The 16,025-nt window shown below is 38.2% G+C and overlaps 1 protein-coding gene across 1 annotated transcript; it reads right to left on the bottom strand.

Moving 5' to 3' along the window:
• Positions 1-12,325: 12,325 nt before the first annotated feature.
• Positions 12,326-15,647, bottom strand: LOC112167192 (histone deacetylase HDT1). Its single transcript, XM_024304173.2, has 9 exons — positions 15,514-15,647; positions 14,684-14,754; positions 14,384-14,592; positions 13,837-13,850; positions 13,704-13,757; positions 13,432-13,604; positions 13,192-13,260; positions 12,964-13,060; positions 12,326-12,762 (listed from the first exon to the last, which is right to left on the bottom strand). The coding sequence occupies exons 1-9, from the start codon at positions 15,524-15,526 to the stop codon at positions 12,569-12,571; spliced, it is 894 nt and encodes a 297-aa protein (XP_024159941.1). The 5' UTR covers positions 15,527-15,647; the 3' UTR covers positions 12,326-12,568.
• Between the last annotated feature and the right edge of the window lie 378 nt (positions 15,648-16,025).

The following is a 16,025-nucleotide window of genomic DNA, read 5'->3' as shown; positions in this document are numbered from 1 at the left end:
AACACTAGAAGCATTCCCAGCGTGCACCTAGGCTAGAGTAGATGGTGACCGGATGAAATTTAAGTTTTGGTGTGCTTGTGTCTCTGAATTGAATTGAGTTGAATTGAGACGATTTTGTGCTTTCTCCGTGATTGCTTATGGATGGTTGTGCTTAATATTTTGCATTCTGCTAACATATATCTGTGATTGAACAATGATTATATGATAAATTGATGAATGTTTGAGTTAAGAAGTTCACTGTCTCCTTGTAAGTGTTGTCATATTTTCATTGAGAAAATTGCAGATTGAGTAAAGTTTCTTTTCAAGTGCCTTGATGTCTTGAATTGAATTTAGTTAAACTTTATTTAGGTCACAGGTTGTTGCAAATAAAAATAGGCATGTTGGACAAAGCAATTTCTGTTATTATTTGCATTTGATCATTAAGATAAAAATGACCTGCAAACTTGTATTAATTGTTTTGAAACTGTGCTTACTTGTGTCTTCCAAAGAAGTGTTAATATAGCATAGTTTGGTGACAAACAGCTTCACACATGATTTTGAATTCATATTTTGATACTTAAAGACTCTTCTACTGTCATAAAATGTTGATTGTCTTTTTGGCTAACTTGAATTCTCTAATTATGGGGTGAAGATTCAGAAACTTAAGTACATTTTGTCTACTGCTACAAAAGTGTTGCCTAATGTGAATTTCAGATTTGGGATATTTTCATTAACATAGTATCTTGTGGTACTTGTTGCCATTATGGTTGATATTTTGTTTTGGTGTTTTCTGTGTTTTTTGAACTGCTTTTGGAACTAACATATAAATCTGTTGAGATATTGCTAAATTGAAACTTTGTATTTTTTGAGTTTTGAAACTGAAACTTACAGAATTTTTCTTTTTGACTTTGCTCATTAGGAAGTATTTTCATGAACCTCAACAATGTTTTAATGCTCACTGGAACAAACTTTAGAGTCTGGAGAGATTCGGTAGAGCGTTATATGATGATGCATGAGAATATAGACCTAGTCTTTCATGAGGATGAACCTGAGGCATTAACTAAAGATAGTTCAGCTGAGGAGGTTAAGGCATTTAAAGCCTGACACAGGTCAAATAGAATGGCCAAGAACACCAGTAGGAACACTATGTCTGACACTGTAAGAGGTAGTGTAGAAGAACCTGACTTGGCTACTGACTATATGGAGGTCATTGAGAGAAAATTTAAAGAGAGTGAGAAAGCAGAGGCTGCAAGATTGTCTAAGGCTTTCCATGAGCTGAAGTATGAAGGATTTGGGGAAGTTAGAGAGCACATAATGAAGCTGATCCACATTAATGCTAGGCTCAGGGAGTTACTGATGGGAGTGAATGATAGCCAAGTGGTGCACGTTGCACTGCATTCTTTGCCAAATACCTTCAGTGGGCTTAGAACTAGCTACAATGCTCTAATGGGTACCTGGACCATAGATGAGCTCATATCTATCTGTGCTGATGAAGAAGATAGAATTAAGAAAGAGAGAGAGTCTGCAACCTCTATGAACCTGGTGGAAAAGCCAAAGAAAAAGAAGAACAAGCTTAAGGTCACCAAAACCATCACTAAGCCATCTGGAAACACTGCAGCACCTAACACCACCAAAGCTTTTAAGTTCAAGTGCTACTTTTGTAAGAAAGTAGGACATATGAAGAAGGATTGCTCAGGTTTTAAGGCTTGGTTGGTGAAGAAGGGTAAGAATTTCTTAAGTACTATAGAAACTTTTTCTTTAGAAATTAATTTTGTCAATATTGAACCTCACACTTATTGGTTAGATTCTGGCTCACCCTTGCATATTACAAATTCTTTACATGGATTCACAAAGAAGAGGGCACCAAGAAGTGAGGAAACCAATGTCTGTGTGGGAAATGGCATGAGGGTTGCAATCAAGGCTATAGGAACCTTAAGACTAGATCTAGGTTTTGGAAATTTTTTAGTTTTGGATGATGTTTATTACATTCCCTCGATTAAGAGGAATTTGCTTTCTATGTCTCTTTTGGTTAAGACTGGTTGCTGTTTTTACATTGATTTGGATGGAATAAAATTTTCTAAAGGTTCCTTGTTTTATGGTTCTGGTGTTATTTTGGATAATTATATGAAATTGAATTGTTCAATACCTCAACAAGTAATCTCACTTGTTGTAGACAGAAATAACACATTAAGTAACAACACAATCACAGGTGTTAAAAGGACCTTATGCTTTTAACCATAAAACACTTCAGTCCTTGACCTTCTAATTTCACACGTTTAGTCCCTGTACTTCAAAATTTCAGACCAATAGATCCTTGCCGTCTAAAAGTGGCGGCGAAATGTCTATTATGCCCTCAATTTTTTTTAAATTTTTTTTTTTTTTTTTTTTGGAAAATGAATTTTTTTTCCCTTTCTTTCTTTCTGTTTATTTTTTTCTGTTTTTTTTTCCCTTTCTTTCTTTCTGTTTGAAAAAATAATAATAATAAAATAAAATAAAAGAATAAATAAATAAAAGAAAGGAATAAATTTATTTTTTTAAAAAAACTGAGGGCATAATAGACATTTCGCCGCCACTTTTAGACGGCAAGGACCTATTGGTCTGAAATTTTGAAGTACAGGGACTAAACGTGTGAAATTAGAAGGTTCAGGACTGAAGTGTTTTATGGTCAAAAGCTCAAGGACTAAACAGTATTTAGTCCATTTTCAAAACTGAAGTTGAACATCAACTAGAAATGAAAATTAAGACTGTGAGGTCTGATAGGGGGGAGTGAATTTTATAGTAAATATACTGAGCAAGGACAACAAAAGGGTCCATTTGCTTTATATCTGCAGGATGTAGGTATAAAAGCTCAATATACAACACCATACAATCCCCAACAGAATGGTATTGCAGAGAGAGAATAGAACTCTATTGAATATGGTAAGAAGTATGATGTGTACTTCTGGGTTGCCAAAAATGTTTTGGGGAGAAGCTTTAAGAACTGCAAACTATCTTTGCAATAAGTCCCCAAGCAAGTCTGTGGATAAAACACCATTTGAGTCTTGGTGTGGTAGGCAACCTAGTCTGCATCATTGCCATGTATGGGGTTGTAAAGATGAGGCAAGAATTTACAATCCCAATTTAGGAAAACTTGACTCTAAATATATAACTTGCCATTTTATAGGCTATTGTGAAAAATCTAAAGGTTATAAACTCTATGCACCTCACTACTCACCTAGAATTTTTGAAACTCATCTGGTTAAATTTTTGGGGGTCTCGTATTTGCAATACTAAATTTGAAGATTTAACTGACGATTTTGAGGAAATTGCAAAAAGTGAGGATACAGAAATAGAAATGCCAAACCTTAAAAATAATGCAGAAACTGAAAGTGAAGTTCACAATGCAGTAGGTGGTGACTTAGAAATTGAAAACCAAAATGTTGAAGTGACTGAACCTATACCAGATCAAAATGTTCCTGAACCTCAACAAAATGCAGTTGAACCTAGAAGATCACAAAGAACTAGAAAGCCAACTTTTGGTGGTCAAAATGATATTTCTGAGGTTTATCTGCAAGAAGTTGAGAGCACTTTAGCAGATGATAATGACCCTATAAATTTTAAGCAAGCTGCAGAAAGTAATGAGTCAAAACAATGGAAGAAAGTCATGGATGCAGAGCTTGAATCCATGTATAATAATGAACTGTGGGAGCTTGTGAAGCCAGATCCAAATCACAACCTATAGGCAGCAAGTGGGTGTTCAAAACTAAGAAAGATGCCAAGGGAAACATTGAGAGACACAAAGCAAGACTTGTAGCTAAAGGGTTCACACAAAAGGAGAGTATAGATTTTACAGAAACATTTTCACCAGTTTCAACTAAGGACTCTTTTAGAATCATAATGGCTCTTGTAGCTCACTATTATATGGAGTTACATCAAATGGATGTAAAAACAACCTTCTTAAATGGTGAACTGGAGGAAGTGATATACATGTCACAACCAGAAGACTATATTGAAACTGGAAAAGAAAACTTAGTCTGTAAGCTTAAGAAATCTATATATGGACTTAAACAAGCATCTAGACAATGGTATAGAAAATTTGATTCTGTGGTTGCATCTTTTGGTTTTACAGAAAATCTAGTAGATGAATGTGTTTATCTTAAAGTTGTTGGAAACCAGTTTGTTTTTTTTATCCTATATGTAGATGACATTCTCCTTGCTAGCAGTAACATTAAGTTACTGGAAGATACCAAAATATTTCTGTCGAAAAATTTTGATATGAAGGATCTGGGAGAGGCTTCTTATGTATTAGGAATCGAGATAAAGAGAGACAGAGCACAAGGTTTATTGGGATTATCTCAACAAGCCTACATTTCAAAAATACTTTAGAGATTTGATATGGCTACTGTTAACGTTAGGGATCCGAAGGGGTCTCTAGTTAGCTTTAAAGAGAGAGAGAGAGAGAGAGAGAGAGAGAGAGAGAGAGAGAGAGAGAGAGAGAGAGAGAGACAAGAAGTATAGTGATTCGTCTCCGCCTTAGCAGGAGACTACATCCACTTGAATGTTGTAGTATGTGTGTTTGGGATTACAAAGTGTGTAATGGAGTGTTGAGTAAGTGGGAGGAGAGTTCATTTTATAGGTGAAGGAAGCCATCTCCTTTACATTTTCTTAGATGTGGGATGTAGAAATCACTATTCTAGTCTAGAAAGCATGTTTGTGAAGGCAACTTTGCAAGGCTGGGAAGGTGGCTTCCCGGCGACATATTTGCCACTTCCGGATACCGTAGTGTAGCTTGAACATAGGGCTACGGGATGCATGTCTTGGTTGGGCCTCACTATGGCTTGTGGGTGTCCCAAAGAGGGTGTTACTTATGTTTGGTGATGTAGCAAAGTAGCTTGCTAGTAGAGGTATCTACAAGTCCCCGAAGTCCCCGAGTCAGAGGAGCTTCTTGGTTGAGGAGTTATAATCATGTAGTCATCAAGCATAAGTAACCGGGCGGCACGGAGCCCTTACAAGTCCCCGAACTCCGTAAGCAAGAAGGGACTCGTAAACCTGCATAACAAAGACAAAAACACACATATGTAGAATGCCCGTTGCATTGGTTACCGTTCGTATTAATGGAATGCGAAAAGAATTCGATTTGTAGCAAACAACAAATGGTAGAAGAATTCAATATTCCATTAATGTGTATGAACATGTAAAATATTAGTATTTGTATATGTGGATCTTATGGCCATATAACATGCACAATAGATAGTGACAAGTGTAATGGGTGTCCAAATAAAATTATGGGAGTAGTCCCGGTGACATAGTATGAAGCGTTTGTGAACTTGGGGCTTAAGTAAAGCATGTTGGACATGATCGAGCAAGTTGGGTGTAGTTGAGCGTGTAGGCGGTGTGCGAGCATGCGGGGCGTGGCCCAAGCGCAAGTCGTGGCCATGCTCGATACCCAAGCAAATCGTAACCCGAGCAAGTCGTTTATCCAAGCATGTTTTAGTAAGTCGTAAGTGTCACAAGCTTCTAGACGAGTGTCACATATTTATTTAATTGAGTTGCAATTAAATAGTAGCATGGCATATGTATATAGCATGTACTTGTAGTAAAGTTGCTAATAACATTTTTGTATTTGTTGTAAGCCTTAGAGATTATTGAGATTGATATGTGAGGCATGGCATATCTAGCATGTAAGGCCTAGAAGGCGTTGCCAAGTGTACAAAATATTGTAGGCGTGGTTAAGAGTTATAGAGACATGTATAGACATGGCAAAGGCTCTAATTGCAAGAGCGTAAAAGATAAGATGTAGTGACTTATCTTATGCCGATTTGGAGTGAGTTGGAGTTGGCCAAGCATGATACTCCATCGCTCTGGCGAACCACCTTAGTCGAAAGATGATGATTTCGCTAACTTAAGAGGTGTCCGGTAAGCATGCCTCCTTAACATAAGATAGATGATTAGCATATAAATTTGTAAAAGAATTAAATGCTTGGTAAGTGCATTAGTCGGAGAACAATGATAATGCATTAATTCTATAATGCAACTTTAATTAACCATTTATCCATAAAGTAACGTTCCGTAGTGTAATAGCGACTTGCCATATAACATGCATATACACACAGGAGTGTAAGCAATACGGACATATTGATTATGTGCATGACTAACTTGAGTTTTCATTTGACAATGAAGTATTATGTCCACTGGCTTGTACCGTTTTTGATAGGTATGAAACTATGTATATATGCAGCCATTGTAATTGATGATTTATATGAGGCCCAGTGGGACTTTGGCGGTGGAAGCAGATATTATTGGTCATGCACTTGGGATAAATGCACTTGCGATTAATTGAATGTTTAATTGACCTGTACACTAACATGGCAAATGTATATTCAATGCCTATATGCCTATATGGGCTAGGCATATAATTGATACAAGTGAATCAATGAGATATGGACCACCATATGGCAAGTGGTTCACGTTATCATGTACCATATTGTACATGCATCTTGCTACTATACATATATGTTTATGCGAGGGCTGTAAGGACATAGATGATATATATGTTTGACAAGCATTGTGCATGATATAAGTTGCCATGGTAATTTAAACACGGCCAACAATTACTATCATATATTGGCAACACGTATCCTTGTGTAAAAAATGAGTTTAACATACCAGCAACTAAATATAAGTTTCCTTTCCAGTGAAGACAAATGAATTTGAAGGTTCCTGTTCGTTTTGTTGGACGACATGGTTGGTCTAGGATATGTGTAGCAGCAATATAAGTGAGAAAATAGACGTGGCATTGACAATTGTATGTGAAAGACGGCAAGTGTATCGCGTCTTTGATATGTGGCGCAATATTGTGAGCATAGCAGATATGCAATAAGGATAACATGACATGTAGCTCTGTCAACACACTCTGCATAATTATAATAGGCATGAACATGCTTTGATTGATGCTTGCTGGAAGAAAACTTATCTTGTTTGGCAGTTTAGCTGAAAAGCTTTGAACTACCGTCGCGTGCTTAGAGCAACTCGTTGAATTCTTTGAAGGAAACAAGTTGACCATGAAGATGAAATACATGGGTGCCCAGAGTATATGGTGAGTGCAAACAATCTCCGAGAGTCCGGTTATATGCAGACGCTGCATCATGAGGACCATGGGTTGATAGGGTTGATGGACGATCGAAGGCATCGGATTTGACGCTGATCAAGGGAGATTTTTGAAGAAGCTTTGCAGCTGGACCGAAGGAAATAGGAATGTCTTATCGGTGATGCCCCGCGGAGCCTGCCCAGCGGTGATAGCTCAGCAGTAGTGAGGCTGGCGGAGCGGAGCATTTGGCCAGTGGTGGTTTTCGCTGGCGGTTAAGCGTAGCTGCTGCGATGCTTGACGGACTACGTCGAGATTGTTGATGGTGGTTTTGGAACTCAGCGGGGAGCTTGGAGTTCAGCGGAGAAAGTTGGGCGATGGTGCCCTATCAGCTAGAGAAGAGCTTTGGCCAGCGGAAATGTTGCTCGGCGAAGATTGGTGGAGACTTGGAACTGAATGGAGCAGAGGTGCTCGACGTTGGAGCAGTTTTGGCCGTCAGTTTTGCGACTGGCGGAGGTTTTGCAGCCGGTGTCTCCTAGCGGTGTTGTAGCTAGCTGAGGACTTGATGCTCAGCAGAGAGTTGGACCGAGGAGCTTGGGGTCAGCGGTGTACAGTCCGGCGGTGCGGAGCACGATCAGATTAGTGGTGCAGCGGAACCTAGTCAACGGCGGAGGTTGACCAGACGAACGGAGCCTTGGCTAGCGGAGGATGTACGGCGGAGCCGCTGAGTGGCAGTTGCTACGGCTGGTGTGCTGGGTTGGGCGGAACTAGCGGTTGGCGGTGCCCCTCGTTGTGGAGCGCTTAGCTGCAGAGTTTCCGCTGACGGGGACTAGCGGAAGAAAGTGTCGCTGTTGGAGCTTAGCGGAAGAGAGTTGTCGCTGATGGAGCTCCGCCGCTACCGCCGACTGAAGTTCAGAAACCTGCCTTGCCGCTGACTAGACCTTTGCCGCTGAAGGAGCTTGGTGTGACGTGGGTGGCCAGCGGAGAATTAGCATCCTCTGTTTTCCCTTTTTTTTTTTTTTTTTTTTTACTGCTAGGGGCGGGATGTTATTGGTATGGGTATGAACATGTAGCATGTATCGTTGACAACTTTTACAAAAATTTTGGGCACACAGTTGCCGCTGACTAGATTTTGAGCAAAGTTGGGCAAAAAATTTGTCAAGGATATGAATGGGCTTACCGCTGAGTGAGTTGCCGCTAAGTTTGGAATGATATTTGATCAAACTTAGGCACAAGTTGCTGCCAAGTTACATCAATGCTTGCACTAGGAGCTGATGACAATCCAATAAAATTGAATGATGATTTAAAGTTGGGTGCTCAGTGAGGGGACCAAAGTTGATGACTCAAAGAGAGAATTTTGAGCTCGTTAAGTTGACTTAACGCGTGGTAAGTGACGAAGCCATTGTATCGGCTTCCCACAGACGGCGCCAATGTTAACGTTAGAGATCTGAAGGGGTCTCTAGTTAGCTTTAAAGAGAGAGAGAGAGAGAGAGACACACACACACACACGAGAAGTATAGTGGTTCGTCTCCGCCTTAGCGGGAGACTACGTCCACTTGAATGTTGTAGTATGTGTGTTTGGGATTACAAAGTGTGTAATGGAGTGCTGAGTAAGTGGGAGGAGACTTCCTTTTATAGGTGAAGGAAGCCATCTCCTTTACATTTTCTTAGATGTGGGATGGAGAAAACACTATTCTAGTCTAGAAAGCATGTTTGTGAAGACAACTTTGCAAGGCTGGGAAGGTGGCTTCCCAGCGACGTATTTGCCACTTCCAGATACCGTAGCATAGCTTCAACATAGGGCTACGGGATGCATGTCTTGGTTGGGCCTCACCATGGCTTGTGGGTGTCCCAAAGAGGGTGTTACTTATGCTTGGTGATGTAGCAAAGTAGCTTGCTAGTAGAGGTATCTACAGCTACTTGTGCTCATGGGGAGGTTCCAATATCTAAGGGAGATAAATTAAATAAGGATCAATGCCCTAAAACAAGTGTTGAGAAAAGGGAAATGGAGTCTGTACCATATGCTACATTAGTTGGCAGTCTCATGTATGCACAAGTGTGCACTAGGCCAGATTTATCCTTTGCAGTTGGCATGTTGTCTAGATTTCAATCTGATCCTGGACACAAGCATTGGACTGCTGGAAAAAAGGTATTGAGATACCTACAGAGGACTAAGAGTCACATGCTTGTGTATAAGCGTGTCAAGAAACTTGAACTTGTAGGCTTCACAGACTCAGATTTTGCAGGCAATTATCCTGCATCAATGAAGTCTACTTGTGGCTATGTGTATATGTTGGCAGGTGGTGCAGTGGCTTGGAAAACAATGAAACCATCATTGATAGCCACATCCACCATGCAAGCAAAAATTATAGCCATATATGAAGGTGTATGTGAAGGCCTATAGATCAGAAACTTTCTTTTGGAAACAAAGATTTTAAGTAATCTTGTTAATGGAAAGCTGAAAGTTTATTGTGATAATGAAGGTGCTGTGTTCTTCAGTAAGAATAGCAAAAGGTCCAATAATTCAAAACATATAGACTTGAAGTTCTACAGTGTGAGAAAGAGGGTAAAAGATGGAGAGATTGAAATAACTGCCATCAGCACAGATGCACAGCTTGCAGACCCTTTTACCAAGGCATTACCAGTTTCAGTTTTCAAGAAGCATGTTGAAGACATGGGAATTCTCTCTAGTTTAGATTCCTGAGTTCAGGAAGAGCAAAAGTCATAAAGATTATGTTTTCAGTTTCTTAGTTTGAAAGTTTCAATTTTATTTCAGTTTGCAGTTCATGTCAGAAACAATATGTATTCATATTTTGGTCAAATGAATAAAGCTTGAGGTATTTCCAGATATATTGTTTCACAGCTTGATCTTATTTTGAAAATATTTGATTGCTGCTATTTTAGTTTTGTTGATTATCAGGTGGATGGAAATATGCATATATTCAGTAAGAGGCAAACATGCAATCCACTGGTGCTTAAGTAAATAATGTTTGCAATATGATTTTGATATTCAAAATTTTTAGTTGGACTATAATCAAGTGTTTACTGCAGAATGACATACTTTACCACTTGATTTCATCATATCAGTTTTGTAGTTCATGTGAGATGCAGAAGTTATTATTGGTGATTTGGAACAAATATGTTTACATAAGCATGTTTATTTCCAAATTCTATTTTAGCTGCTGCATTCTTGACAGAACTGAATGGATCTTGAGAAACCATATATTTCAGTGCACACTTTGGCTATTTTCTGGAATGAGTTTTGGTTCAGTTGTTCTGTAGACAATATTGGTCCAAGGGGGAAATTGTAAAATATTATTTGGACCTAATATTATCTACATTAAATAAATAACAAATTGATTAAGCTTATTACAATAAATAGGAAATATATGAATTATCTACCTAGACACCTAATGAGCTTTGGTATGTCACTCATATGGTTAGGAATCCATTTTGATAAAGATAAATATTTAATTAGTTGATATGATAAATTATAGCATCTGTCAAATAACTCATTGGCTAGAATCAAGGATTCTTTTAGGGGAAGACCTATCTAGCTTGTATGTATAGGTGCTTGAAGTCCCTAACAAAACATTCAGTCCTGCCCCATAGAGAGGAGTTAAACACATAGTTGAGTAAAAGATTTCTTGAGTGTGGTTGCTTGAAGTTTTGGAGCTCGGATTATTTGTGTTGAATAGCTGTGTTGCTGCTACTGCTTTTGAAGGAATGGTTGTTGTGCATGAAGCAGGTGATGCATCTCCTCTTGTTGTATTCTAGCTCATATTGTATTGATCATTTGGTTGTGTTTATGCATTTTGTGAAACAATCTTGGTTTGCTCATTAAGTTAACACAAACCTGTCAAACAAGAACAATAACAAAGGAGGAAAATATGCGCTAAAAATTTGATGAAAAACTGATGTGAGATAGGATTTGGGTTGTGATGATGGAGTGAAGAGGTGATGGGGTTGGTGAGAGTGAGAGCCATGATGGCAACAGCAAGTGATGGGTAGATGGAGAACTTGAAGGAAATAGAGGGAAGAGAAAGAGGAGAAAAATGAAGGAAAAGCGCAGATCTAGTCAAGAAAAGGGCTAGGTGGATGGAGTGGAGATGGACGTAAAAGTAGTGGTGGTGGTGGAAACGGAGGTGATGGTGAGACTCTCAAAATGATGGTTGATTTGAGAAAATTTCTAGAGAGAAAGAGGACCCTCTCTGTAGAAACTTTCCCATGTCTTTTGGGGAATTAAAATAGGCTTACAACCAAGACAGATTTTTACATAGGACCCACGTAGCACGCATAAGAATTTCTCTACAAGCAAAACCCATTAGTAGCTTCTTATTAGCGACTTTCTCGTTCTTGAATGTCCAAAGTCACGTTGAGCTGCCACATGAATCAGAAGAATCTTGTGAAGGAGTCGCGCTTATAACCACATGTACCGAGTTGACCTCCATGAAATGATTGGCAAAAAGCAACTTTAATCCCTTGCCTCAAAGATTGCCCAAATTGATGGTTTCATCCCCGTCTTCTAAACATGTTTAGGGTAGATAAATTTGATTTGATTGCGATCGTTTGAGCTAATAATATAATCAATTGGATTTGAAACAAAATTGTTCTGTTCCATCTATACAGCAACGCGCTTTCGCCAAACAGTGTAAGGTACTTCACAACACTGGGGTATGATCGAAAACTAGGTGATGTACTTCATTAGGTACTCTAGTTATCAATTCAATTTTGTTTTCCATTTTGCGTCAAATTATTGTGATTGTCTTTATGATGTGTATTCTAGTTTAACATTTGACATCTTCAAGTTGTATTGGGGTTTCACATTGAGGTATGCTTTGCTCTCTGCGAATGAATCTGTCTGTGGGCCAATTGGTCATTTATAAACTCATTAGCTGTTGGCTGAAGGAAAATGCAAATGCAAACATAGTAAAATTGATTTGTCGTCCAAAGTTTCAGTAACGCAGGGCTCAGATGGCATTGTTAATTTCTTTAAAACAGATCTCTACTACTAGAAGGTTACCATGATCGAGTATCAAAGGTCCACCATCGCCATATTCTTAGCTCCAACTATTCCACGGTGACATACAAAACATTATGTTTCATTCTAGTATCAACGTTGTCCACTTGGTTTACTTCTACGGGTTTGATCACCTCAAACCGATGCACGGCACGAGTCCATCAGATCACTAAACCATGACAACAATTTCAAAACGAACACAGAAAATAAGCATGTAATCTTTGCAAAGAGGCCAAAGTGGAGTCAAACTAGACACCCAAGTTGACTTAAAATACCAATTAAAAGTAGAATAATGATAAAAAGAAATAGGGATTTAAATATAACGCCTAATTAATAATTAAGAGAAACAATCCAAAGTAGCACACTAAACCATCCAGTTAAATGTCGAACAAAACAAGGCGATAAATAAATCCCGAGGGCAATATGTCAAAACCCTTCAACCTGTACTCTCGATTCCAAAATTACTATATATCAAAAACAAGCTGCGCTTCAGCCACATTTCCATTCTACTTTCCAGCACTATGCTTAGCCTTGTTGTGAGACTGAAGAGCACCATCTGAACCAAATGACTTGCTGCAGGAACCGCAGGAGAAATTGCCACCAGCAGACTTTGGAGTTTGTGTCTTGGATTTATCGGTAGCAGGAGTCTTTCCCTTCTTTGCAGGGTGTGGAGTATCTGTGTGGCCACCCTTCTTACCATCTATATGAAATAAATAATAGAACTGATCAGACGAAGTCTATAAAAGACAGTTTGGCATCAACAGAAGGGAACAAAACCAAGCACAATAAACCGAACTATTACATTACATCAGACAACGTGTAACAACAAAAGTGACGCTTCTAAATTAAACTATTTCTCAATTCATAAAACTAACAAGAGAGAGAGAGAGAGAGAGAGTACCAGTCTTCTGAGGAGTACTGGCGACTATCTTCGCCTTCTTAGCAGAAACTGGAGTTTTGACTGATCCAGAGACCTGGGCTCTTTTTTTAGATTCAGGCTTCAAGTATGAAGACAAAAAAATAACAAAATCAATATACAAATGGTAAAACCACACAAAGAGAATGTACCAAACCATCATATAAATCCAGAGAAGAGAACTCAATAAGACCATTTCAAGAAAACAAATACCTTCTTAGGAGTAGGTGTCTCTTCATCTTCCTCATCAGAATCATCCTCACTTTCATCATCATCATCCTCCTACAGAAGTAAAGCAAATGACAAATGACAATCTTTAGGACATTTAAAAACAAGCAACCAAGCATTTACATATAAAAAGATATGATAATGAAATTCTAAACACAGCAATAAGTAAACAAGGATTCAATGCAGCAGTAAAAGGTTGAAATAACTTTTTTTTTTTAGACATACTGATGAGTCATCTTCATCCAATAAGTCATCTGAGTCATCCATGTCAGAAGCGGAATCATCTTCATCAGCCTCAACTTTGATTGGTTCTTCAATCTTAACCTTTTGCTTTCCAGAAGATTCAGGTTTGACAGCATTGCTCTTGGCTATAGCTGGTTTTGCATTTTCAACTTTTCCTGAACAATATTACAATAAGTAACATATAAATTAAATGTTGATACAAAAATGCAAAACACCATCTTGCTTAAACTTTTGGTATAAAATGCAGCATTTACCATTCTCTGCAGCAATCATTGGGAGTTCCTCTTCTGATGACTCTGATTCAAACTCTACAACAAGGAGAAAGAATAATAAATAATACATTCAAGAAACAAATAGAAGCAATCAAAACACATTAGTTTTACTCACCATCATCCGATTCCGTGGCAGCAAGGACAGCATTCGGTCAAGGAAACCAATGGTTAATACAGAACAGCATAATATTCCAAATGCAGCAATATTCCATACTTCCTTTCATGCTATGGGAAATATGTGAAAATTTCAAAGGCATTTCAAAATCAAAGAAGCAGTCATCAAATATATTTTAACCAACATGAATACCAAAGAAATACTAACAATAGAATGTAGTGAGTCAGGTAATATGTTCAAAAATGAAAAGAAAAGAAAAAACTCGTTGATCAAAAGTAAAATGTACAAAACCATGAGAAAAATTATGACAAAACTTAAATTCAGAAGACACATTCTTTGTTGATGCTCAAGTCCAAAACTATAACTTGAAATAACATTGAAGTATAACAAACTCAAACTTGCCATATGGACCTTATGGCTGCAAATGATGAAGGCCTAAGCCTAAACCATATTTTCAAAAGAATCCAGTTTTATTCAACATAGTCAAATAAATTAATAAAAAGACCCATCAATTACTGAAAAGTACAGAAATATAGTGGAAGGATATTCATCTCCCATTACGGATTGATAACCAGCAAAATGGACACTACCACTTTTCCAGTTGTGGGATAGCTCAAACTCGTCATCAAAGACCAAATCAAATGACAACTGAGGGATTTGGCCAGGAATGAGATGTCCCAACACAAGCTTCTTCTCTGCAGTCTTTCCATAGATAACAACGCTGTCAGCTGCCTTCTTTGACTCGCCTAGACAAGCCTACAGAACAAGCAACTTATAACCACCTTGACAACAAAGCATTCAATGTAGACTCAAAATTTAAAAGCACAATGAAGACAATAAAACAAACCTGTGACAAATGCACCACATTGCCTTGGTCTGGCACCACACTCAGGGGCTCTCCAGCCTTCACTTCAACACCTGGAGTTAAGGAAAGACAACTATAAACAGACCTCACAGGAATACAGCAAAATGGTAAAATGATACTTCAAAAAAAAATTAAAATAAAAAAGTTGCAAACAGATGGTCAGTTAAAATAAAATCACTGATTCCAGACAGCCCAAAATGATAGAAATTGTCCGTTGGAGAATCAACAGTAGTTCACATCATTTGTCAAATTCCAAAGAATTGAAAATATAGCATATATGGAGGAACTTTGAAGAACCACCAAGTCAGGAACCCTAAAGCATATGCCCAAACTTGTTTTATCACAGAAAAACTGAAAGCACTCAAAAATTGCATACTACTCACACAAACCGACAACATAAACTGACAGCAAACATCAAAATTGCATTACCCAGTCTGCAAAACATTTCATAAGGACAACCCGATTCATGAACAGGGCAAAGGCCCTAAACTCTAACCTTAAACCATCAACTTCAATAAGAGCACACCCAAAATATCCCAACATAATGCAGAGCCATAATATAAAAAAGCGCATAGAATAACCCAATCTAAAACAACAGCAAGCGAGAACAGCACAACAGCATACAGACACAATACAAAAAGGGTTTAACCCCCCACATATCTAAACAAACTCTCAGTATTCCAAAACGTCACAAACCTCAAAATCTCAGAAATGAAACTATCGGTATTCGCAACAAATGAGATGTGCGTATAAATCCACGAGAGAAACGATATACGAAGAACAAGAAGAGGGAGGTAAAGAGAGAGGCTTACCCCAGAACTCCATTGAAGACGAGTGAGAGAGAGAGAGAAAGGAAGGCTAGGGTTTTTGACTTGGGTTTAGAGAGGGAGCGCGGAAGCAAAGAGTAAGAGGCGAATGAATGAAGGTTTAAAGGGCCTTATATAATGGAATTGCCGCCAGGGTAGGCTCTAGGGTTTTCCTTGCCCATGGGCTTGGGCTTCATTTATATAAAAGATTCTTCTCTTGGGCTTTCCAAAACAATACTCTAGTATTGTTATTTATTTTCGGTATAACTGTTAATTTGCTGTCTTAAATTTCACATTAGTGTCAGTTTACTATTATAGTGATACGTTTACTTATCTGGAATAGAAATGGAAAACAAAGAAATGATTTCGGTGTATGAGTTTTCATACATTTACTAACATACAAAGAAATTGAAATGAGTGTGAGTTCCACCTCATTGTCAGAAATCGATTCCAAAATCACTCAGAACTTGATAACCAAAGAGGGGTATGGGTTTAGGAATAAAAGCCTCATAAATACA

Source organism: Rosa chinensis, chromosome 5, assembly GCF_002994745.2.
Source record: "Rosa chinensis cultivar Old Blush chromosome 5, RchiOBHm-V2, whole genome shotgun sequence".
Lineage (NCBI taxonomy): Eukaryota > Viridiplantae > Streptophyta > Magnoliopsida > Rosales > Rosaceae > Rosa > Rosa chinensis.
The sequence above is the reverse complement of the archived record's forward strand: the minus strand, read 5'-3'. Positions and strand labels throughout refer to the sequence as shown.